Below are 25,472 nucleotides of genomic sequence, written 5' to 3'. Positions count from 1 at the left end.
ACTTTATATCATTTTGGTGAGCATGGGTAAATATACAGTATTAATTCCCGCAATCCAGGAACATGGGATGTCTTTCTATTTATGTACTTCAATTTCTCTCATTAATGTTTAAAGTTTTTAGTACATATCTTTCACCTCCTTGACTAAATCTACTCCTAAGCATTTTAATCTATTGTAAGTGGGATTGTTCTCTTGATTTCTTTATTGGATATTTCATTGTTAGTGTATTAAAATGCTACTGATTTCTGTATGTTTTGTATCCTGAAATCTAATTGAATTCATTTATTAGTTCTAACAAATTTTTTGACAGAGTCTTCAGGATATTCTATACATAAGATCATATCATCTGCAGACAGAAAATCTATATTCTTCCTTTCCTTTCCAATTTGAATGCTTTTATTTCTTTTTTGCCTAATATCTCTGGCAAGAACTTCCAGTGCCATGTTGAAAAGAAAGTGAGAATATTTTGTTTGTTTCTGAAATTAGAGAAAAAGCTTTCAACTTTTTATTTGAGTATGATGTTAGCTATGGGCTTGTGATATATGCTTTTATCACACTGAAATACATTCTTTCTACCCCTAATTTGTTGAGAGTTTTTATTACTAAAATGTTGAATTTTTTTTTTTTTTAGACAGAGTCCTGCTCTGTCACCCTGGCTATAGTGATACCCTGGCTGAAACCTCCACTATAATATTGAATAGAAGTGGTAACAGTAGACATTCTTGTCTTGTTCCCAAACTCAGGTGTGAAAGTTGTCACAAAAATTGGGTCATTCTTGTCATATCTAACTAAAACAGAATTGAGAAACCAGAGGGAAAGCACTCAGGGTACAAAAATCACTCCGACAATGTAATTTTCTGGAATCCTGACTACTGAAAGTACTAATTGTAACCTGAAACCAGTTTTATCTACAGCTCCTGATTTAACCTGCTGTAACTCTAGGATTGATGTTCTCGGCACCATCCCTCACCAGCCAGGGCTGGCCGGCTCCCCAAACCCATAAAAGTGCCAACAAACCTGCTTAAAGAGCTACACATAACATTTCTTCTTTCTATAGCACCTTAGCCTTTGTTCCTCAGACGTACCAAAGACCACCCGGTCTGCATGTGGGCCTCAAATTACACTTCTTTTCTTCTAGATAAAACATTAAATTCAGAGATTTGTCTCTACATTTGTATTTTGACTTTGACAAACGTATAAAGCACTCAGGTTTTCAATATGACGTATGTTATTAGCTGTAGATTTTTCACAGGTGCCCTCAGCAGTTCCAGAAAATTCCCTTCTATTCCTGGTTTTCTGGGTGTGTGTGGTTATTATGAACAGGCATAGAACTTATCAAAAGCTCATCTGTCTCAATCAAAATAATTTTTTGTACTTTATTCTATTATTATGATGTATTGCATTGTTTGTAGTTGTTAAACCATACTTGCGTTTGTCAGATAAAAATTTGGTGAATGCGTCCAATCATGTTTATATGTTGTTACATTGAGTTTGCTACTATACTTGAGAATATGTGTCTGTATTTTTAAGAGATAATGGTCTATACATTTCTGTCCATGTGATGCTTTTGTCTGGCTTTGTTATCTGGGTAACAATGGCTTCATAGAATAAATTTGTTTTCCCTTTTATTATTTAACTTACTTAAATTGACAAATAAAATTGAACATATTCACGTGTACAATATAATGTTTTGAAATACGTTACAATGTGAAATCGCTAAATCAAGCTAATTAACATATGCATTACACCTCACATGCTTATCATGTTTTGGTGTGAGAACACTTAAAGCTACATACAGCGAAACACCTGTTACTCGGCCTCCTTCAGCCCTGGTTTGACCGCGTCTCCTGTCACTCATGTCCGGAGGGGTGGGGCCTAGAGCCTTATCCAATCCGGCGTGCCGACGTGAGAGCTGTCCAATCAGATGCGCAGCCGGGAAGAAGGAGGCGGCTTCCGGGATCTGGCGCGGCCTTTGTCTCTTCCGCCGGGCTCGGAGCAGCGTCCGCGCTCCGCTGTCGCTCCTGCAGGGGGCCCAGGTGTCTCTGCCGCAGCCCGTGTCACCCGTGACCTGCAGGTACTGGGGGTCCCTAGGGAGGACGCGGGGACGCCCCGGAAGCTGGGACGGGGCGAGCGTGCGGTCGGCGCTCCGAGGGGGCGGGGGCCGGGCGGGCGGCCGGAAGCGGCTGTGGGGACGCGGCCTCCCGGCTTCGCCTCCGGAGTCCGTGACCGAGGTCGGGCCGAGGCGCGCCGGGGCGTTCGGTCCCCTCGGTCCGCGGGGCGGGGCCGGGCGGGCAGCGGGGCCCTGGGCGTCCTGGCCCGGCCCGGCGTGTCCTGCGGCCCCAGCCCGAGCGGCTCCGGGGGCCCCGCGTCTCCCCAGGTTGTGCGGGGACGACGGGAGGGTCCTCCGGGGACGGCGGCGACGCTGTGCGGGGCTGGTGCGGGAGAGGAGGCGTAGTCCGTGAGGGCCTCGTCCCTCCTTCGTCCTGTTAACAGTTAAACTGGGGAAGCCTGGAAACTTAGAATAGTTTATTTAAGCAAACAGTAATTGGTGAATCTGGACGTCCCCAACCGTGGTTTGAGGTCTTGGGGCCACTGGAGGGGCTTGAAGGAAAGACTTATGAGGCGGACGAGGAAGCAAACCAAATTAAACAATTTATTGGGTACGGTTATAGCGGGTTTATTTGGACTATCCACGTGGTTGTTTTCGGGTTTTGTAATCAGAGTTTTAGGGCATTTTGTAGTTGTTTGCCTAAGTTTTTTTCCTTTTAAGTTGTATTTACAGGAAATGCGTTTGAGTCAGAATTAGGTTTCCATAGGTAGGAACCAGAGCAGTATGGCCCCTTCAGTTTAATTGCTCCTTATTTAATTATCTTAAAATTCCCTAAAGGGACTGCTTTTCCCTGCATTTTCCAAATATATGGGAAGCAGGGTCTCAAATCCAAGACTCAAATCCAGTTTGCCCAGCCTAACTGTTCTAACAGGGCCTGTTGGAAATCCCAAATTTCCGGTTCCTTCCCCACATTCCTAAATGCCTGCTACCCCTCCCCAACTCATAACATTATCAACTATTTGTCCTATATTTATTTTTCAAGCAGACAAAATATTTTAATTATTTTTTCACAGGGCTGTGAGTGGCTTTTTAAAAATATTTGTTTTCTGTTTCTAAACATTTCACAGGACCGTAAAGCAGAGAATAAATTACCTGACACTCCCCTGTAAAAATTGTATGTGCTCCTCATCCTTTTATCTTCCCTGGGCTCACACACCTTACCAGATTATCTTTAGGTTTAGGTCCCCTTTGAAAACTTTACAGGGTGACGTGTCCTCAGCCATCCTTGTGTCTTTTCCTGGTCCTGCTTTCACAACTGTCTGGGGATGACCCAAGATACCCACAGTGACCGTGTCTCCTGGACCATGTGGTGCATGTCAGCTCTGTGTCATTTTCTCCCAGAGGACAGTCTGAGGAGTGGGGCTGTTTCCTCTAGGGGGAACAGCTGTATTCCCTGGTGCTGATAGGAGTCTACCGTTGTACCCTTCATCTGAAAAGCTAACCCACTGGGACATTAAGGTTTTCTTTCCTAAATCTGAGCTTCCATTTTTTTGGAGACACATTGGTGCTTAGCCAGCAAAGTGCTGGTATTGGGAGGAAAGGGCAGAAATGATTCCTGCCCTCTGGGTTCTTTTAGACTTTTGAAGGGAGGGAGAACTGTACCAAAAGACAAGGAAAACATGCTCAAGTCAGGCAGTGCAAAAATCTGCAAAGACATTTGCACTTCCAGCACACAGAGGCACAGCACAGTGTCCCCTGGGATGGTGGTCACTGAGTCCTTCAATGAGCAGGATGAGGGTGGGAGGATTTCCAGAGTGATCAGATGGTCTGACTTGACACTGGAGTCACACGTATCTGTGCTGCACTCACCATCACCTTTCTCTGAATACGTCACCTTGAAAAGATTTATTCATTAATTATAAACTGTGTTTTATCAGTAGAGCCTGAAAGATAATAAAATATTTCCAAAGAGGGGCAAGAACAAGGTGGCTTTCAGGGAAAAAAAAATCTAGTCATATATCCCATTTGTTAAAAAATTCTTATTTATGTTATTTCTTCCCCAGAGTCAGTGGTGTAAGGTTCTGAGTTCAGTTCAATTTTAGGGTATTTCAAACAGAATCCCAGAGCTTAGCTTTGGGAATGCTACCAGGGAAAAGAAATATCTTTTATTCTGTACAGTTTTTATTTCATCAGTGGCAGAGAAGAAAAATGAAAAAGCTGGGCCGAAAGTCTAGATTCTGCTAGGAATTATGGGACGCTTAGTGCCTGACCCCCAGGGTGTTAGGAGGGTGAACTCACACAGTGAACGTGAGGTCCCAGCACGCCGCAGGCAGCATACTTGGGAGCACTCAGGGCGTGGTCAGTCAGCATCGCCTTAATGCACGTGTCCATGCAGTTTTCCAGATGGCTTCCTCAGATAGAGCTGCCTTCTGCAGCCTCCGTAAACCTGAAAGGGCCAGCGGAGAATGTTTCAGGACGGTGGGTGGTGGCCTTCATTTGGACCAGAATTATTTATGTTGTGATGGAAGTGTTGGGTGTAAGGAACTTGGTGCTGTGCCTGCTGTCTCTAGCTGGCGGAGACTGTTCACATATCTGAGGAAGCAACATTAGCATTAACAGGAGACTTGTGAATAAAGCCCAATCCATGGACCACCTCCACACCTGCTGAATCACATTGCTTAAAGTGGGACCTGGAATAACAGTTGATTTATGTGTCCACTGAAGCTTGAGACGTGATGCTCAGCTAAGTAGCTCAGCCCAGGCTTTCAGCTCTACTCCATGGCCAGGTTGAAGGAACACGGTCACCTGTGCCCGCCCTGCAGATTCTATTCGTCAGGGTGGGAGCATCCATGTGGTTTTGATTACCTGCCTCATGTGATTCTGAGGTGAGGCCAGGGTCAAGCCTGTGGGCTCCCAGATCAGTTCATGAGAGTTGAGTCCAGCCTTTTTTCCAAAGTCGAGGTCACAGGACCGACGCTGCTTGGGTTTGCTTGGGGGGAAACCAGTGTGGCCCGTATTCCCGCTGCTGCAGCAGAAATTGCCGGTGTCTGTGGCAGGGGAGGGCACCTGAGGGCAGGGAAGGAGAAACGCACATTTTGGTATTTATGTGGGAGCTCGGTGTTCCCGATTCTCTACTGTAACAAAGGGCAGGTGAATGTCATCTTTTCTGCACTTCAGGGTCCTTCCGCCTGCGGGTGTGGTGGTAGCAGATGGAGGGGTCGCGCTGAGGCCTTGACATGCACATGCTCAAGATGCAGCTGTGACCTGTGCAGATGACCTCAGCTGAGAGGGCGCCTTAGAGAGGCCGGAGGAAGAGGAAGAAATGGCTGGTTCTCAGGTAAGTTCTCCCAGGTCAGGGGCTGTGTCCACTTTCACTGCTAGAATGTCCTGTATTTGGGACTTGCAAACCTTTGCTTCTCTGCTTCTGGTGGTTCTGCCGAACAAGATTGTCTCAACTACTTAGTTTCCATTCTTCTTCGGATACTCAAGGGCTCCTTAAAATCCTCCTCCCCTGCATTGCAGAGCCTTCTCTGCCTTCTCTCCATGCAGGCTGTTCACATAGCGTGCACAGTTCCCACCGTGAGTTTGTGGCCTGCAGTACTGAGCATGCTCCCTTTCTGACAGATCAGCTTGGGAAGATGTGGATACTGGAGAATCCTCTGGGGCACGGGGCTGGGTCCTCAGCTGTCAGTGGGGGGACCTGTCCTGTGAGGTCGCATGTGGATGCCCCGTCATCTTTATGCCAAACAGGATTTTAAAAGGCACATTCAAAGAGGATGGTATTAATTGCCCCAGATAACTCAGAAATTTCTGGAAAACAGATTAGTTGGAAGAGTTGTGCTCTGTAGGATGCTGTGGAGGGACTATTTAAATAAAATAAACCATTAGCGATTACAGAACATGGGAAATATATATGTGGTTTGAACTTGGCATAAAACTGATATTATTTATGATTGGATTCACAGTATAGGTATTTATTGGTGGCCAGTAATGTCACAGCAGTGATGCGGTGTCCTGAGCACATCAGCACCTAACACAAACTTACGCTCTTACAGTTGACGTGAAGTTTACTTACTTGGTTAAAGTGGCCTCTGACAGACTCCTCTACTGTAGTGATGATTTTCTAAATTGTCAGTAAGTATCATGGGGAGTTTTACTCAGGGAGGTACATAAATCATCACATTTCATCTGGCAGTTCTCCTTTTTCTTAGTTTTGCTCTTTGGCTTATAGCTTGCTTTGGAGAATGAAGGCTCTCATCTTTGTGTACTGGTCAGGTGAACCAGGATAAAACCCAGGTTCTACTACTTGCTGTATGTTGGACAAGATATTTTCTATGGGCTGGAAGAGTTGGAATTACGGGTGAGTGTGTGAGAAATGCAGAAACTCAGGCCCCACTCCAGATCTCCTGAATCAGAATCTGCCCTTCAGTACGATCTCCAGTTCACAGCCGTGCACATTGAAATTTCAGTCATGCCTTTCTAACTCACCTTGACTTTTCCACATGAGAAACATATACAGCTTATTGTATATGATGTGTATATGTATACAGCACTCAAAAATGTATATGCCTGTGTGGATGCCCTTAATTTATATGAGTACTTTATCATGCAGAAAAGTACAGTATCTGCACGTTCTGTGGATCTCTTTGCTGCCCTCTGTCCCCAGAGTAGAGAATGCATTAGAGGATGTTACTGTGTTAATTGCTGGGTAATTCCAGTCACTCACGTAAGTCAAAGCCACTTCTCTTCCCTCTCTCGGTTCACCTTTAGTGAAATTAAGAGCGTTGGCCATGGCTGTTTGGTAAATACGTTTTTCCCCCTAGGGATTGTTGACATTCAGGGACGTGGCCATAAAATTCTCTGTGGAGGAGTGGGCGTGCCTGGACCCTGCTCAGCAGAATTTGCATCGGGATGTGATGTTAGAGAACTACGCAAACCTGGTCTCTGTGGGTGAGGATGACTTCCTTTAGGAGTCTTAATGCACCCTAAGGGTTTTATTTTCTTATGGAATGTTGTATGGGAATTTCTGCTTTGCATGAATGAGTTTCAGAGCACGAACTGCTTTCAGGGAACACCTTGGGGCTTGCTGGTGTAGAAAGGAGAATCTTCAAGTTGTTTTATCTTGATATGAACCTTCCCTTTCGTGAGCTGGCCTGTATACTTCACTCCAGATGGGTGACAATTCTAAAAATTTGGTAGCATAAAACATTATTCTCCAGACCTTAAAATTCAATTTTGACCACCAGTGTTTCATTTAAATACTAGATAGTGGAACTAAGAACTCACAAAGTTTTAAATAATTTCTAAATATCCTCCTGGTTCTGTGAAGAAACAGTATTTGGAGTTTAATTTTCTAGAACCTCTACAATGTTCTTTCTTCTCTACTAAGCACAGTACGAGGTTGGTAATTGGAGAATCCTGGCACGAGTCACGTTGCCTCTTTCTAATGACACAGGTCTTGCTGCCTCTGAGCTGGACCTGATTTCCTGTCTGGAGCACAGGCAAGAGCCCGGGCCTGTGAGGAGACATGAGGCAGGAGCCACACACCCAGGTAGGTGGGAGTGAATGCGGCAGATGACACAGGTGAGAGGGTCAAAGTTCAGGGAAGAAGCCAGACCTTAAAATGTAGCTTGGGAATCTCTGCTCGAATGGAAATGGTTTCTGAGAAGCCTGGGTTTCTTTCTCTGGCTGTCACCTAGGGGCATCTTCTGCCCCATGCTCTTGCATTCTCTAGGGACCCTACTTCCCTTCAGTGACCTTCCTTCAGGGTTACAGTGAGAGCCGAAGTCCTCTTCGTGGCTTATGAGAAACTGCATGATCTGCGTCCTCTTCCATTGCTTTTGGGGACATGGGAATATCTGCATAGTTTTGAGGAACTCCATTTGGAAGTATTTTTTACCTTCCCTTATTGCATGGTGTCTGAAACGTGTGTGAGTAGTGGTGTTATTGATATTTGCTTCAGAAATCCCGGGAGCACCAGCGACAGACGCTCATTTTCTGTTTTATATTTTCCTGTCATGTGGAGGTTTCCATTGCTATGTTGTGGGAATTCATACCCAGTAATTTCATTAAAATACTAAGAATCTCCCTAAATATAAAAATGATATTTTAACTTCAAATTTTTATAGTATGGTATAAACTGAGATTAATAATTTAAACTATATTTCCATATTCCTGAACTGTAATGCATCTAAGTGTATCCACTCCTTCCTAGATTTCTTAAATGTACTGTGTCATTAGGCATCATAGAATGTGATTCCCACTTTGACCTTTTTTTTTTTTTTTTTTTTTTTGAGACAGAGTCTTGCTTTGTTGCCCGGGCTAGAGTGAGTGCTGTGGCATCAGCCTAGCTCACAGCAACCTCAAACTCCTAGGCTTAAGCGATCCTACTGCCTCAGCCTCCCGAGTAGCTGGGATTACAGGCATGCACCACCATGCCCAGCTAATTTTTTTCTACATATATGTATTTTAGTTGGCCAGACAATTTCTTTCTATTTTTAGTAGAGACGGGGTCTCGCTCTTGCTCAGGCTGGTCTCGAACTCCTGTCCTCGAGCGATCCACCTGCCTCAGCCTCCCAGAGTGCTAGGATTACAGGCGTGAGCCACCGCGCCCGGCCCATTAGTGTCTTTTAAATGCTTATTTATTACAGCTTTCTCCTTAGAGCTTTTCATTAATGATTGTAATGCATTTTCTGTAAAATTTTACTGCTGCACACTGCATGCCAAGGATTCAAGATTCCTATTTCCCAGGAGTCCACAGTCATTGTAGTTATTTAGAAAAATGTTTTCTAAATTCATAACAATATTGCATGCAGAATTTTATGCATAAATATTCCTTTATTCTTCCTTTGCATTATCATATTACTGGGTTTTTTGGGCGGGGGGTCATTTCCTTGGCATCAGTTTATTGTGTTTTTGGTTTTACCTGTTTATTATAATTTTTGAAGAAAGATTTACAACTTTGTTTATATACTTTTATGTCAATGTGGAGCTTAATTAAAATATGAATCAGGCATAGTTCTATCAACTAAGTTTTAAGTGTGTGTGTCTGTTTGTCTCTATAGATATGACTCTAACTTTGTTCATGGATTTTCTTGTATATTTCTTCTTCTGGCTTGTTGTCAACAGTCTGTTTTATCTTGCCTAGGCAATAGTCTTAATTTCTCTGTGTTTACTGATGAACCTCCATTTTCTTCATGTGAGAGAAATACTTTTGTGCTTTGAAGCTAATTTTTGGAAAGCTTTTTAACTTTGTATCTCTTTTAGTTATCCATTTAAAAAGTTAATTGTGGTAAAAACGTAAAATTTACCATGTTAAATTTTTAAGTGTAAAGATCAGTAGTTTTAATTATATTCACATTGTTACTCACAAGACCTCTAGAACTTTTATATCCTGCAGAACTAAAACTTGGTGCCCATTGAAGAACTGCCCATTTTACCCTCTTTCCAGGCCTTGAAAAACACCATTCTACTTTGTTTTTATGATTTTGGCTGTTGAAGATATCTCATACATTATCTGTCATTTCGGTACTGGCTTATTCAGTTGACATAAGATTCTCAAAGTTTCTCCTCACCGTAGCCTGTGGTGAGATTTTTTTCTTCCAAGTCTGAGTGATATTGTATTGTATGCAGGTGCCACATTTTCTTTAACTGGTCATGAGTCGAGGGACATCTGTGTTGCTTCCACCTTTTACTTTTGTACCCGGGTATACAGATATCAATTCCAGCTCCTACGTTGTATACTTTGGATACCTACTCAAAGTGGGATTGTGGGATCGGATGATAATTTCATTTCGAATGTTTTGAGGAACCCCCATGCTGTGTTTCATAGTGGCTGCTCATTCTTCCCCACGAGCATACCAATCTCTCCACATTCCCAATAGCTTTGTTAGTCTTTGGTTGTTTTTTTGTGGCCACTTTAATAGTTGTGAAGTAATATCTTACTGTGGTTTTTATTTGTATTTTTCTAAAGGCTATTAATTTTGAGCATCGTTTCAAATCCTTGTTACCCATTTTTATCTCTTCTTTAGAGAAATATCAGTCCAATCCTTTGTCTATTTTTTATCAAGTTATTCACTTTCTGTTGTTTTGAGCATTAAGATATTTTATATATTCCAGATATTAACACTTATCAAATACGTGATTTGAAAATATTGTCACCAATATCTTATGTAGTATTTTCACTCCACAAAATGTTTTCTTTCATGTGCAGAAGTTCTGGAGTTTGATATCCCTTTTTTATGTCATATCCAAGAAAATGTGCAAAGATTAATATCATGATCTTTCCTCTATATTTTCCTTCAACAGGTTTGTAGCTATATTTCTCATGTTTAAGTATTTAAGCCGTTTAAGATATGTTTTGTATATGATGCATGGGTAAGGTTCGACTTTTTCCATGTAGACATGTAGTTTTCACACCGTTTGTTGAAAGGCTCTCCTTTCCCATGGTGTGGCCATGGCAATCTTGTGAAAGATGATTTGATTGTATACACAGGGTTTTATGTTGGGCTCTCTATTCTTTTCCATCATCTGTGCATCTGTCTTTGAGCCAGGACCCCATTGTTTTTATTTCTGTAGCTTTGTTTTGAAATCAGAAAGGGTAGTTCCTCTTTTTGTAAAGAGGATTTGGCTATTCACAGTCTCTACAATTTCTTTTAGGAAGTTTTTTGTATTTCTGTCAAAGTACCATTGAGATTTTTTTTATTTGAGGACCATGAGCCACAGTTGTATTCGTTCATTTCTGGCATCCGAAGTTGTCTTTGATGACATCCTTGGGCTGAGACTCTTTGCCAGAATCCCCAACTACTACACGACTAAGACCAAGCACTGTACAGGGTTTTCTCTGTCTGTCTGTGTTACACAGGCCTACCCATTCCCCCGCTTTCTTGTTGTCATCAGTGTTAGTTGGGTGGATTTGGTGTTCAGCACGAAGGTCCTCTACAAACTTGACATACGTAGGCTCAGGGTAGTTGGATACAAGCACACAAAGGTGGGTGTGGCCCTCGTCTGAGGCGTTGGCAGATTTGTGAATGTCACATGCAAGCAAGGCCATCGTGGGTGAGGGTGGCCTCCAGCAGCCCTGTGTGCAGTGCTAGTGTACACTCCACCTCCAGCAGCCGTGCCTTGCTCACCCGTGCCCACGGGTTACGGGAGCAGCCGAATCTTGACTGCACCTGAGCCTCCACCACCGCAGCACTGTGCGGCAGCGGGGAAAGAGCACCGTTGAGATTTTTATAGAGATTCCCTTGAATTGGTTCAACACCGTGTGTTATGCTGACATCTTAGCAATATTAAGTCATTGGACTCTTGGGAAAGAATTTGTTCAAAGTTTCAAAGTGGCTTTAGCTTTCACATATTTTTGGATTTGCCAGTTTCTCTTTTGTTTTGATTTCTAGTTTCATTTGTTCAGAAAAGAAAAATTGTATGATTTGTCTTCTTAAATTTGATGACTTGTTATGAGTCCAAAGAGAATGTGCCATATATGAGTAGTATATTGTATATGCCACTGCTTTTGACTGTAGTTGTGTGTATTTCTATTCCGTTTGATTGGCCTATAAAATTGTTCAAATTTCCTGTTTCTTATTGGTCTTCTCTCTGACTTTCTTATTCATTATTGGAAGTGGGGCTTGAAGTCTCCTACAATTATTGTGTTGCTGTGTATTACTTGTACTTCTGTCCATATTTGCTTTGTATATTTGGGAACTCTGTGTGTGTGTCTATGTGTTATAGATTGCTGGTAAATGGATCAGCTGTACCCTTACATAATATTAACCTTTGCCTTTGCAACAGTTTTTTGACCTAAAAGTGCATTTTATCTAATTATGGCCACCTGACCCTGTTGTGGTTATTATTTGCATGGAATAAATTTTATCCTTTTATTTTCAGCCTATTTTACTCCTTACAGCTAAAGTGAATCTTTTTTAGGCAGCATGTTATATTGTCTTCTTTGTTGTTAATCTATACAGCCATTTTATTTCTTGTCATTAGGGAGTATAATTCATTTCTATTTAAAGTAATTACTGAAGGAAATGAAGTTACTATCAACATTTTGTGAATTGTTTTCTGTTTCTTGTAGCTATATTTTCCCCCATTTCCACTCAGAGTGCCTTAATTTTTGTCCTTTTGATTTTGTAGTGGCAAGCTTTGATTCCTTTCCCATTTCCTTTTGCTTGCTTATTTTTTTGTTTTTGTTTTTACTTTCTTTTTATTCTTTTCCCAGCATCAGAAGATAAGCCATGACTTTTTACTTACTTTCTATGGCATTTTCTTTGTGATCACCTTGAGAAATGGAATTTATATCATACATCTTAAAGTTATAGCAATATACTTTAATCTCATAAAACTTCACTTCCACTGAATACAAAAACTATACCTCTTTACATTCCCTTCCTTCATTATGAATGTCGCAAATTGTAATTTTTTGTATTGTGCATCTATTAACAGAATTTTCCACTATAAAAAAATTCTATAGTAAAATTTTAAAAGTTTCGTATACCATCATTATGATAGTGGAGAACTCTATATCTGTGTATAGATTTACCTTTAGCAGAGAACTTTATAATTTTGTGTGATTTTATTATGGTGTTTAGCATCATTTCATTTTTCAACATAATGGACTCAATTTAGCATTTCTTGCAGGGCCGTTCCACTGACTCTCATCAGATATATTTTCTTCCACTCTTTGGGTTGTTTTTTTTTTTTTCACATTGTTCCTTGTTTCCTGTACTGTGCAGAAACTTTAGTTTTATGTATTCCCATTTGCTTTTGCTTTTGTTTTCTTGTTTTGTAGCATGTGCTTTTTTGGTTTTGTATCCAAAACGTCATTGATAAGGCTTGTGTGAAAGAGTTTGTTCCCTATGCTTTCTCTGAGAAGTTATACAGTTTTTGGTCTGACATTTGATATTAATCCCTTTTCAGTTAATTTTTTTTGTCTTCTATTTCATTTTACATGTGGATAGGTACTATTTAACATCATTTATTGAATACTTTCCCCTTTTTGTATCTTGGTGCCCTTTTCAAAAATTAGTTGACTATATACACATGGGTTTATTTCTGCTTTCTCTTTTCTGTTTCATTGGTTTGTGTGTCTGTTTGTATGTCAGTACCACACTCTTGATTAGCATAGCTTTGTAATAGTTTCCTTCAGAAGTGTGATACTTGCATCTTTGTTCTTCTTTCTCAAAATTGTGTTGTCTGTTTGGGGTCATTTGTGGTTCCACAGAAATTTTAGAGTGTTTTTCTATTTCTGTGAAAAATGCCATTGAAATTTTAGTGGGAATTGCATTGGATCTGTAGCTTTGTGTACTATGAACATTTTATCAATATTAATTTTTCCAATCAATGAACAAGGGGTATTTTTCCATTTATTTGTTTATTTACTTTTATCAATATGTTACAGATTTTGCTAACAGATCTTTCACCTGTTTGTTAAATTGACATTAGAATTTTAAACTTTTTTATGCTTTTGTAAATGGGACTGTTTACTTTTTTCTGTTTATTTTAGTGTATAGAAATGCAACTGATTGTTGCATGTTGATTTTGTGATCTGCAACTTGATGGATTTATTCTAAATAGTTTTTGGTATAGTCTTTAGGGTTTTATATTTATAAGAGAAGATTACCTCATGTCCCAGCAGAGAGAATTTTACTTACTCATTTCTGATTTGAATGCCCTTTTTTTCACCTAACCTAACTACTGCGTCTCAGCCTTCTAGTACTATGCTGAATAAAAGTGGTGAGATTGGGCTTCCTTGTCTTGTTCCTGATGCTAGAGGAAAAACTTACAGTGTTTCACTGTTGAGTATAATGGTATCCAAGGGCTTCTTATACATGGCGTTTATTATGTTCAGGTACATACATTTGAATGCATATTATTTTGAGTTTTTATTATGAAAGTATGTTTAATATTGTCAAATGTTTTTAATAAAACTTTTAAGATGATTATATTATTGTTATTTTTTATTCTGTTTTTATGGTATATCATTTTTATTGATTTGTGTATGTTGAAACATCCTTGCATCCCAGAGATAAATCCCATTTGATCATGGTGTGTGATTCTTTGAATTTGATTTCTCATATTTTGTTGAGACCTTTTGCTTGTGTCTTCATCAGGGATACTGGCTTGTAGGTTTTGTTTGTTTGTTTAGTGTTCTTATCTGGCTTTAGTATGAGGGTATTGATAGCCTTGTAAAATGAGTTTGGTAGTGTTTCCTCCCTTTAATTTTTTGGAAGTGATTGAGAAGTATTGACATTAATTCTTCAAATGCTTATAAAATTCACTGAGGGACTCACTCGGCCTTGAAATTTGTTCTTTGAGGGATTTTTATTTATTCTCTCAATTGCCTTTCTCATTGGTCTGTTTAGTATTTTTGTTTCTTCATAATTTAATCTTGGTGGGCTTGTTTCTAGGAATTTATTCTTTTTTTTTTTTTTTTTTTCTGAGACAGAGTGTCACTTTGTTGCCCGGGCTATAGTAAGTGCCGTGGCGTCAGCCTAGCTCACAGCAACCTCAGACTCCTGGGCTTAAGCGATCCTACTGCCTCAGCCTCCCGAGTAGCTGGGACTACAGACATGCGCCACCATGCCCGGCTAATTTTTTCTATATATATTTTTAGTTGGCCAGATAATTTATTTCTATTTTTTTAGTAGAGACGAGGTCTCACTCAGGCTGGTCTCGAACTCCTGACCTCGAGTGATCCACCCGCCTCGGCCTCCCAGAGGGCTAGGATTACAGGCGTGAGCCACCGCGCCTGGCCATGTTTCTAGGAATTTATTCTAATATATCCAATTTGTTTTCATATAATGGTTAGTCTTTTAATATATATTTTTGAATTCTGTGGCATTAGTTATAATATCTTCTCTTTCATTTATAATATTTTGAATCTTCTTTTTTTTCCCTTGGTTAATCTAGCCAGAAGTTTGTCAATTTTGTTTTCTTTTAAAAACTCAACAGTCTTTTTGACCTTTTCCATTGGCTCTCTAGTCTCTATTTAATTTTTTTGCTCTAACCTTTATTTCCTTCATTATACTACCATTGGGATTATTTTGTTCTTATTTAGGTTCCTTGGGGTTTAAAGTTAAGATATTTATTTAAAATCTTTATTTTTATGTTAATGTAAGAATTTATCAGTATAAACTTCTGTCTTAGAGCTACTTTGTTGCATCCCAGAAGTTCTGGTTTGTTGTCTTCCCAATTTCATGTGTCTCAAGGTACCTTTTATTTCCCTCTTGGTTTCTTCTGTGACCCTTTAGTTGTTCAGGAACACGTTTATTATCCACGTATTTGTGAGTTTTCCAGTTTTACTCCTGATATTGATTTCCAGTTTTATACCATTGTGATAAGAAAAAAAACTTGATATAATTTTTATCTTTTTTTTTTTTTTTTTTGATACAGAGTCTCACTGTGTTGCCCGGGCTAGAGTGAGTGCCGTGGCATCAGCCTAGCTCACAGCAACCTCAAACTCCTGGGCTTAAGCGATCCTACTGCCTCAGCCTCCCGAGTAGCTGGGACTACAGGCATGCGCCACCATGCCCGGCTAATTTTTTCTATATATATTTTTTAGTTGGCCAGATAATCTCTTTCTATTTTTAGTAGAGACGGAGTCTTGCTCTTGCTCAGGCTGGTCTCGAACTCCTGAACTTGAGCGATCCTCCCACCTCAGCCTCCCAGAGTGGTAGGATTACAGGTGTGAGCCACCATGCCCAGCCACATTCCATCATTTTAACTTGAAAAATTCCCTTTACCAGTTCTTGTAAGACTGGTCTACTGGTGATGAATTACCTCCATGGGCAGTCTTCATTAGGTTTCTCTTTTTGTATTTTGAGCTTTATGAAATTGGATTTCAATACTCGTTTCTAGATTTAGAGAGTATAAGGATATTATATCTTTAAATAATCACTTTTTTCTTTTTCTCTTCTGCTTCTGAAAAATCCTAAAGTGCATATATTTGCTTTATTATACATTGTAAAGCCCATATGCTTTCTTTACCTTTGCATTTTTTTTCTTTTAATTGGCTACTTTCAAATGAACTGTCTTTGAGTTTGCTGAATTCTTTTCTCCATGATTTAGTATCCTTTTAAGGCTTTCAATTACATTTTTTAGTTCTACGTTGGTGTACCTCATCATGAGGATTTGTTTTTTAGTGGTATTCATGCCTATGTTAATATTCTCATTTTGTTCATGCATTTTTACAGAAAACTTTTTTGTTATAGTTCAGTGTTCTTTTCTATCTGATATTTTATTTATTTATTTTTATTTTTATTTTATTTATTTATTTATTTATTTATTTTTTGAGACAGAGTCTCACTTTGTTGCCCAGGCTAGAGTGAGTGCTGTGGCGTCAGCCTAGCTCACAGCAACCTCAAACTCCTGGGCTGAAGCGATCCTCCTGCCTCAGCCTCCTGAGTAGCTGGGACTATGGGCATGCGCCACCATGCCCAGCTAATTTTTTTCTATATATATTTTTAGTTAGCCAGATAATTTCTTTCTATTTTTAGTAGAGACGGGATCTCACTCAGTCTGGTCTCGAACTCCTGACCTCGAGCTATCCACCCACCTTGGCCTCCCAGAGGGCTAGGATTACAGGCGTGAGCCACTGCGCCTGGCCTATTTTTATTTTTTAAAGGCTGGTTAAGTGAAGCAGTAGGAGTGGAGAAGGAACAAAGGAATCTGTAACTGTTTCTGATCAATTAGTTGTAAACACCACACACTCGGACCAATCAGGCTATCTGAGATTTCAAAAAGATGATTACCTTAAATTCTTTGTTAGCCAGTTCTCCATTATTTTGCAGATGATTACCACAGATTCATTAGTTTTCTTTGGTGGTGATCAGGTTTGCCCGATGGTTTATGATTTGTATATTCCTGTGTTTGTGTCCCTGACTATGAAGGAGCACTCCCCTCTTTCAGTCATTATCGACTAGTTTGAGAAGTTAAATATCTTGCCATATTTCATCCATGGGCTGATGATATTTTCACGGAGATTCCAGTCAGTTGAGTTTGGAGCCAGGTCCCATGACTGCTATTGGGACTGTAGCGGATTCGTGGTTGGCAGAGCACTCAGTTATCAGGGCATCGTACACTCATGCATCCTGTCTATTCCCTGGAGAGACTGAGCTTCGAGATCTTGCTCAGTAGGACTGGCGCTGAGACGAGGAACTGCAGTGGTTTCTGCAGATCAGGGGCTTCTACAATAGGTGTGGCAAGTTTGTCTCAATGACAGGCTTCTGAGAGTGCTGTCACCCAGGTCTCTGGATGGGCAGGACTGACCCCTGATCCCAGCTGAGGGGGCTGTGACTGATTCACGGGGCTGCTGCAGCTGGGACCTCAGTCTTCGGTTCTATCTCTTGGTCCATGGCGTGTCTCCCTGCAGGTGTTGGCGTGGGCAGGGCTGCTTCCAGACCTTGGCTGACAGGGACTGGAACTGAGTTCCAGGGATTCTTAGATCCACAGTGAGACTTGCGTTAGCAGGCCTGCCTTCATGGACACAGACGGATGCGCTTCCAGACTGCTCCCAGGTTAGCCAGCCTGCTCCTGGGCTGTGACTACCTGCAGCTGGAGGCAGCCGGGTTCCAGTGTTGCTTCAAGATCCCCATTCAGGGCTCGGTGTGGTGGCTCACGCCTGTGATCCTAGCACTCTGGAAGGCTAAAGCGGAGGATTGCTTGAGGTCAGCAGTTTGAGACCAGCCCGAGCAAGAACAAGACCCTGACTGTCCTAAACATAGAAAAAATGTGTCGGGCGTGGTGGCATGTACCTGTAGTCCCAGCTCCTGGGGAGGCTGAGGCAGGATGATGGCTTGAGGCCAGGAGTTGGAGGTTGCTGTGAGCTAGGCTGACGCCACGGCACTCTCGCCTGGGCAACAGAGTGAGACTCTGTCTCAAGAAAAAAAAAAGATCCACATTCAGATCAGATTTGGTGGTGCTACATACAGGTCACAGATGGACGTTTCTCCCTGAAGATCCCAGTGCGGGCGGGAGTTCTTTTCCCCCGACCATTAATGAGAGGTGAAGAAAGTGGGTTTGGGGCTGAGTCAGGGGCCACAGACAAGACCAAGGGCATCAGGCCTCACCTGAGACACAGGTGGCTCTGAATCTTCCTGGGTATCTTGGCAGATGGTGCTAATGGCGAGACCAAGGGAAAGCGGACCGTAACTAGGTCCCCAGTGAGATGTTGCTACCTTTTGTTCTGTAGCTGGGACCGTGGTTAGGCAGCCTGTCACATGGGTGAGGACCTGCCCTCTCACAGTGGCCTTACTGCTTGGTTTTGAGCTGCCGTAGGGCACCACAAGCTCAGTTCTGGATCCCGAAGCTCCCACAAAAGCAGTTTCATCTGGGCACGGCTGCTGCATTGCGCTGTAGGGTACAAATGGGGGGGAGGTCCTGTTCTGTCATCTTGGTGACGTCCTCTCCTGTGAGTTTCACTTTTGTAAATGTTGCATGTCAGTTTGTCTGGGACTTTTAGATTCAAAAGTTCTGAAGCAAAATGCTCACATTTACATGTTATGTAAGAATTGAATTAGATTACGAGCAGACACCACATGTGTTAAAATGTTGGAAAGTTTAAGTTTACTGGAAGGAATAAGGAATCATGGAAATTTATATATCTCTTTTCTCAGCCTATATCTAAATGATGGTATAATTTAATCCAAAATGTTTGTTTTATGTCAGTAATTACATGACATTTTATAATGTTTATGTTGTTCCTTTATTTGGAAACATAAAACTTTGCTTAGCTACTAAGGACTGTATTATAGCCATTGTATGTTGTATAAAAGTAGTACCAATACACTCAACAACATAAGAAAGTTTCATTCACTTAAATTTTCTCAGTATGGCCTTTTATTAATGATTATAATGCATTTTATGGGAAATTTTACTACCATACCTTAAATAGCATTGATCCAATATGCCTGTTTTCAGGAGACTCAACCTGTCTTTTCCATTCCCTTTAACACTCCATACTAAAGGAAGCAGTAACCAGTCTTTAGGTAGCCCCAGAAAACCTGAGAGCTTTGGACACATGTTCCATTCTTTTCTTTGTTTTCTGAGAGAGAAACAAGGTCTGGGAAGATTTTTTTCCTGATTCCATTCTGCTGTGGTGCAGAAAGGTAACAGACTTAATTTCATTCTTTCTTAATTTCATTCTTCTTGGCTTTGTGCTCACTGTGGGGGTACTGCAAATTGTACTTTTTTTTTTTTTAAGCATGTTTTGTTAAGTTGGTGTATCAATGGAGAAACAAAGGCCTGAAGTTTTTGATTCAGTCATCATGCTGATGTCTTCAGCTTGGAATACTTTTCTATATGTTATTTGTAAAGTATATAGTAATCGGAATTTTAAATTTTTTTGGTATATTTCAGATATATTTTCTCATTTCACCCAAGTCCTGTGGACAAAGAAGTGCATAGAAGCTCCATTCCAGAAAGTGATACTGGGAAGGTTTGTGAGTTGTGGTCTTGAAAATTTACACGTACGGAAAGACTGGGAAAGCGCAGATGAGTGTGAAGGGCAGAATGGATGTTATGATGGACAGAACAAGTGTAGAACAACCACCCATAATGAAAATATCAGTGATACTATAGGTCAAGAGCATAAAACATTTTGGAAAAAAGCTTCATTTATATCAGATACTTCTGCTGAACCATATGTTTCTCTAAGTAAATATCAGCATCAATTTTTGGAGCATAACTTTTATCAGAAAGAAAATTTGGAAATTCTAGACTGTGGTGTGATGAATGTTCCAAATAATAATTTGGACCAATTAAAATACAGAATTGGATTAAATGTTCAGTCAAACATTTCTGAAGATGTGATATCTAAAAATGAAGGTGAGATTTCTAAATATGATCAATTTGATAGGTCATTTGTTAAAAGTTTATTATTTTTCCACCAAAACATAATACCTACTTCTACCAAAATCTCCAACAGTAATCACTATGGGAAAGTCTTCACTTGTTCATCTAATCAATATCATGGAATAGATAATTTGGGAAAATATCACACTTACAATAAAACTTTGATGCCCTTTAGCCAGGGTTCTACCCTAAATAATGACCAAGATATTTACATTGCAGACAGAAATAATCACTGCCATAACTCTGAGAAAACCTCTAATGAAGTGTATAGTTCTAGAAAATATCCGAAAATGCATGTTCAAGAGAACGATTACAAATGTAACAAATGTAAGAAAGTCTTTTTTCAATACTCAAAGCTTATTGTTCATCAGTGTATCCATATTCAAGAGAAGCCTTACAAATACAATAAAGGTTTAGAAGCTTATACCCAGCCTTCAAAACATACTCAGCATCTTGGAATCCATTTTGGAGGAAATTCATACAGATTCAGTAAATGTGAGAAAGTCTTGAGTCAATCATCAAATCAAAGAGAACATAACATAATCCATGCCGAAGAGAAACTCTACAAATGTAAAGAATGTGGCAAATCTTCTAATCATATTTCACATCTTGTTAAACATCAGAGAATTCATACTGGAGAAAAATTTTACAAATGTCGTACTTGTAGCAAATCTTTTACTCGATCCTCAAGTCTTATTGTGCATCAGAGAATTCACACTGGAAAGAAACCCTGCAAATGTAAAGAATGTGGCAAAGTCTTTAACTGTAGTTCACGTCTTACTCAGCACCAGAGACTTCATAATGGAGAAAAATTTCACAAATGTAAAACAAGTAGCAGATCCTTTAGTCATTCCTCAAATCTTACTGTGCATCAGAAAATTCATTCTGGAGAGAAACCCTATAAATGTAAAAAATGTGGCTTGTCCTTTATCTGGCCTTCAATACTTAGACAACATCACAAAATTCATACTGGAGAGAAACCCTACAAATGTAAGGAATGTGGGAAAGCCTTTAAGTATAGGTCCCTTCTTACAAAGCACTACAGAATTCATACTGGAGAGAAAGTTTACAAATGCAGTACGTGTAGCAAATCTTTTACTCATTCCTCAAGTCTTATTGTGCACCGGAGAATTCATACTGGAAAAAAATTTTACAAATGTAATACATGTAACAAATGTTTTACTTATTCCTCAAGTCTTATTGTACACCAGAGAATTCATACTGGAGAGAAACCATATGAATGTAAGGAATGTGGTAAAGCCTTTAAAACCAGTTCACAACTTACTCAGCACCAGAGAATTCATACCAGAGAAAAATTTTACAAATGTACAACATGTAGTAAATCCTTTATTCGTTCTTCACATCTTATTGTTCATCAGACAATTCATACTGGAGAGAGACCCTACAAATGTAAAGAATGTGACAAATCCTTTAAGTATAGTTCACATCTTACAAAGCACCAGAGGATTCACACTGGAGAGAAATTTTATAAATGTAATAAATGTAGCAAATCTTTTATTCATTCCTCAAGTCTTACTCAACATCACAGAATTCACACTGGAGAAAAACCATACAAATGTGATGAATGTGGAAAAGCCTTTCAAAATAGTTCACATCTTATTCGACATCAGAGAATTCATACTGGGGAGAAACCCTACAAATGTAAAGACTGTGGGAAAACCTTTACCTGTAGATCATACCTTACTCGACATCAAGGAATTCATACTGGAGAGAAACCCTACAAATGTAAAGAATGTGGCAAGGCCTTTAACTGTAGGTCATACCTTACTCGGCATCAGAGAATTCATAGTAGAAAGACTCTATAGATATAGCAAATAAGGAAATAATATCCAAAATACATAATGTAGAAATTACCAAAAATATGACAGAAAAGGAAACCTTACAGTTAAAATAAATGGAAGCATTTAATTAAAATGCAAATTTCATTGTATTGGGGGATTCACAGAATAAAAAAACTAAAGCACAAACACTTTGAAATTTTATACCAAAACAGAATATTTATTATGGAGAATAATCCAAATTCAAAGCAATTATATGATTTTTTCATATGGTTCAAAGGAGCAAGAATGGCCGGGCGTGGTGGCTGACGCCTGTAATCCTAGCACTCTGGGAGGCCGAGGTGGGTGGATCGCTCAACATCAGGAGTTCGAGACCAGCCTGAGCAAGAGCGAGACCCCCGTCTCTACTAAAAAAATGGAAAGAAATTATCTGGACAACTAAAAATATATATAGAAAAAATGAGCTGGGCATGGTGGCGCATGCCTGTAGTCCCAGCTACTCGGGAGGCTGAGGCGGTAGGATCGCTTAAGCCCAGGAGTTTGAGGTTGCTGTGAGCTAGGCTGACGCCACAGCACTCACTCTAGCCCGGGCAACAGAGTGAGACTCTGTCTCAAAAAAAAAAGCAAGAACATAGTCATTCGATACTTTATTTGTATTGACAGTATTTGACTTGCTTGAAAAGCAGGTATTGATGTAATTCAGCTCTCAATTCAGTTGATGCTGTGCCTTAATTTCTAGTGTTCATATGAAAATATATGATCTTTTCTCTGCATCAGAACTACTAGAGATTATTCTATATTAAGTGGATATAATTAATATGAATTTTTCCATGGCTGTATAATTAAGATGTAAAACCCATGATGAAAATCTAAAGAAAGATGCAGCTTGTCTTTGACTTATATTATAAAACATTCATGGATATAAGTATATGGTGCATGTTGAGAACGTGACTCTTCTGAGTTTAAGTGAGGGGACCAATCTGAATTTACTAAATAAATCATTTTTTCCAGTTGGTCCTTACACGGGACAAACTAGCCACTTAAAATGCTGAGTTATTTTCATAGTAGAATCAAGTAGAAGTCTTGAGTATTATTTGGTGTGATAGAAGACATAGAAGTGTTGAATGTTACTTAATGTGATAGAAATTAATATGCCTTCACAGATATCAGTCAAAAGTAAAGATTACTCCTATCTGGAATGTTATAAATTATTTCCAATCAACATTCAGTAAATAATTAGCCTCACAGGGGTGGGAAACTTGTGGCCTTAAGGCAACCTATGTGGCCTTGTCGATTCTTAAGTGTGACGTTTTAACAGAATCTGAAATTTACGGAACAAATTTTTTTACTAAAAGCGGTATAGCAGACAAAGATGAAGCTTTTCTTACTCATTTGGTGCTTTAAAAACAACAATCTTGAAATCAGAAGACCACAGATACCCCCACCACGTGATACCTCGAGAAAAATGCTCCTGGAGTTCTTGGAACTGTGTATTACCAGGGAACATATACTGGATTTTCGGATGCTTTCTGAAGACTGTTTGAACATAATTTGTTTGAATCGATATAACTAACTGATTTTTAAAGTTTAACACAGATATGTAAAGAAGGAATTGTCATCCTGTCATCAACTTTACACTGTCTCATCATGTCTAAGACTGTGGATAACATGTGGAAATAACATTTTATTGGGAGACAGAGTGGCATGATTTCTCTAGTAATCTCAATTCCCTCGGGACTTAAAATTGCTATACTGGGAGGATACTGTCATAGTTACTATTTTGTATTATTTTCTCATTTTTGTAATTACTGGGATATTGTGATAGTTATAATAAAGTTTCTGTGGGAGTATAATTAGAAAACATACTTTTTAGATCCTAAATCACTATTTATATAGTTTTGCCCCATAATTTTTTGCACATGCTCTCTGAGTGAAATGCATAGAATCTTCTTTTTATTTTAAGTTACTTAGAATGCAATATCTAAATATGCTAAGCTAATAGTTTATATAATCTAATCATTCTCAGAAATTAATTTGAAGATATGAGCAATTCTGCAGTGATATATTTAGTTATGCTTCGTTTAATATACTTTATTTTCTCCATTTTCAATTAGAGAATGAAACTACCTAGCCAAGCTTTTTTTTTTAATTGTTGTCTTCCTTTTAAGACAAATGTACTGATTTTACTGGACTGACTTTTTCAGATAGAAACAGAAGCTTCAAAAATCATGCAGTTGTTTTGACATTTATATAAAAGTAAGAAACACACAGGGCAGTGCTCTGTGTGAAATAGATGCTTAATATTATGGAGCAAAACGTTCTTACTGGGGTGAGTTTGTAGATGTAGGTAAGAGACTGAAATGTCCAGAGTGGAGAACTGGCATCAGCTCTGCACGTGCAGAGGGGACATCTGTTGCCAGGCTGCGCAGCTGACTCTCTGAATTTAGAAAGAAAATGCTTCTTGTACAATTTTGTGATCGTCTCCAGCTTTTCTCTCTCTTTTATTTTATCCCCACCTCTGTGTGCACCACAGCCCTTCTCCCTCTTGGCCCGTGTTGTGGCTGCGTCCTTCTCACTGCTCTCCGGTGTCACGTCGTCTCACGCAGGGCTTCGTTCTGAGGATTGGTATGAAGTTTTCGTGATACAATGATAATTTGTTTCTGACTGGAGAGTTTGAAGACATGCGTTGGTTTTATACACACAGTTTAGAGCACTGAATTGAAATAAGAGGAAAGTGGTGCCAGGAGCCCAGAGCACTAAGTCAGGCGGTGAGCACTGTGGGAGATGTGGAGACAGAACAACCGTGACCGTGCTGTGCCTCTCAGAGAGGCGGATGGAACGTACTGGAAAGCGTATATGGGAAACATTTTTGCAATGTGAGAAGCAGGCTGAACTGAGCTCACAGCACTCACTCTGAGTCACAGGTAGTTACAAGGGGTGTCGTCATATGGCCAAATGTGACATAGATGGGATGGGTACTTTGGGGATATTGTCAGTTGCTGATTGTCAGGGTGGTGGGTTCTGTCCCCATGGTTGGGAATTACTGGGCAGTGTGTGGACCAGGTGCTGTTTGGAGTTTGAGATTGTCGCAGTTTTTGTGACCTTGATCAGCTTTAGTGGCAGGAGATGGGGTGGTGGATGAGTTCAATTTTGTGGGCGTAGCTTTAACATGTCGTGTTGTCAGAGTAGGTGTTTGAGACGAAGATGCCGCTGGGCTACTGAGCTGGGCAGAGTAAGCAAGGTGTGCCGCCGTCACACACAGTCCCAGTTTCCCAGGGAGCTGTGTGTGTGACCCCCGTGCACTTATGCAGAGTATAACCCCAGCTCAGGTGATGTCTGCTGTAGGCGGGTGACCCTCCAGGAAAGCCGGCCCACAGGTGGCACGGACCCCTCTTATCGCCACTCATGCTGTCAGTCAGTCATGTCATCCGTGCTCTGTTTGGGGCGCTGGGAGAGGGAGGGACGATGGGACGGTCAGATGCACTGGACACTTTAGCCTGAAACATTCTACCCACTTTTTAGGATAGAAACGTCCGTGTTCTTTTACAGCCTACGTTCCCCTTTCACCCAGCCTGTCTTGAATGGAAAGTGGGTTGTGAATTGTGGAAATGGGTACAGTGAGGTTGGGTTGCAGGTTAGGTTCACACAGTTCACGTGGACACAGTTGAAATGTAATAATGCACCGTCTTCCGTAGGTGCTGGTTTGTGTTCGGGCATACCAAGAGAGGACTGCTGGGTGGTATCGGAATAAAAGACGCGTGTTTTGCCTTATG

At 40.2% G+C, this 25,472-nt stretch overlaps 1 protein-coding gene across 3 annotated transcripts; it reads left to right on the top strand.

The window, feature by feature from the left end:
- Positions 1 to 1,970: 1,970 nt before the first annotated feature.
- On the top strand, positions 1,971 to 22,022 carry LOC123648804 (zinc finger protein 345-like). 3 transcript variants are annotated; one of them, XM_045566658.1, is made up of 5 exons: positions 1,971 to 2,074; positions 5,228 to 5,387; positions 6,874 to 7,000; positions 7,506 to 7,601; positions 19,406 to 22,022. In XM_045566658.1, exons 2-5 carry the CDS (start codon positions 5,373 to 5,375, stop codon positions 21,724 to 21,726), a joined length of 2,559 nt encoding a protein of 852 aa, XP_045422614.1. In that variant the 5' UTR covers positions 1,971 to 2,074; positions 5,228 to 5,372; the 3' UTR covers positions 21,727 to 22,022. The 3 variants fall into 3 exon arrangements, with proteins under 3 accessions (XP_045422614.1, XP_045422615.1, XP_045422616.1); XM_045566659.1 differs by having other exon boundaries at positions 6,106 to 7,000; XM_045566660.1 differs by having other exon boundaries at positions 5,228 to 6,184; positions 6,282 to 7,000.
- The last annotated feature ends 3,450 nt before the right edge of the window (positions 22,023 to 25,472 follow it).

The sequence above is a fragment of the Lemur catta genome, chromosome 13 (assembly GCF_020740605.2).
Source record: "Lemur catta isolate mLemCat1 chromosome 13, mLemCat1.pri, whole genome shotgun sequence".
NCBI classification, from domain to species: domain Eukaryota; kingdom Metazoa; phylum Chordata; class Mammalia; order Primates; family Lemuridae; genus Lemur; species Lemur catta.
The sequence above is the reverse complement of the archived record's forward strand: the minus strand, read 5'-3'. Positions and strand labels throughout refer to the sequence as shown.

Excerpts from the sequence above, each read along its gene's own strand:
- LOC123648804 (XM_045566658.1), top strand. Across the intron at positions 7,001-7,505 it reads CGCAAACCTGGTCTCTGTGG|GTCTTGCTGCCTCTGAGCTG; the intron begins GTGAGGATGACT and ends CTAATGACACAG. Across the intron at positions 7,602-19,405 it reads GGCAGGAGCCACACACCCAG|ATATATTTTCTCATTTCACC; the intron begins GTAGGTGGGAGT and ends GGTATATTTCAG.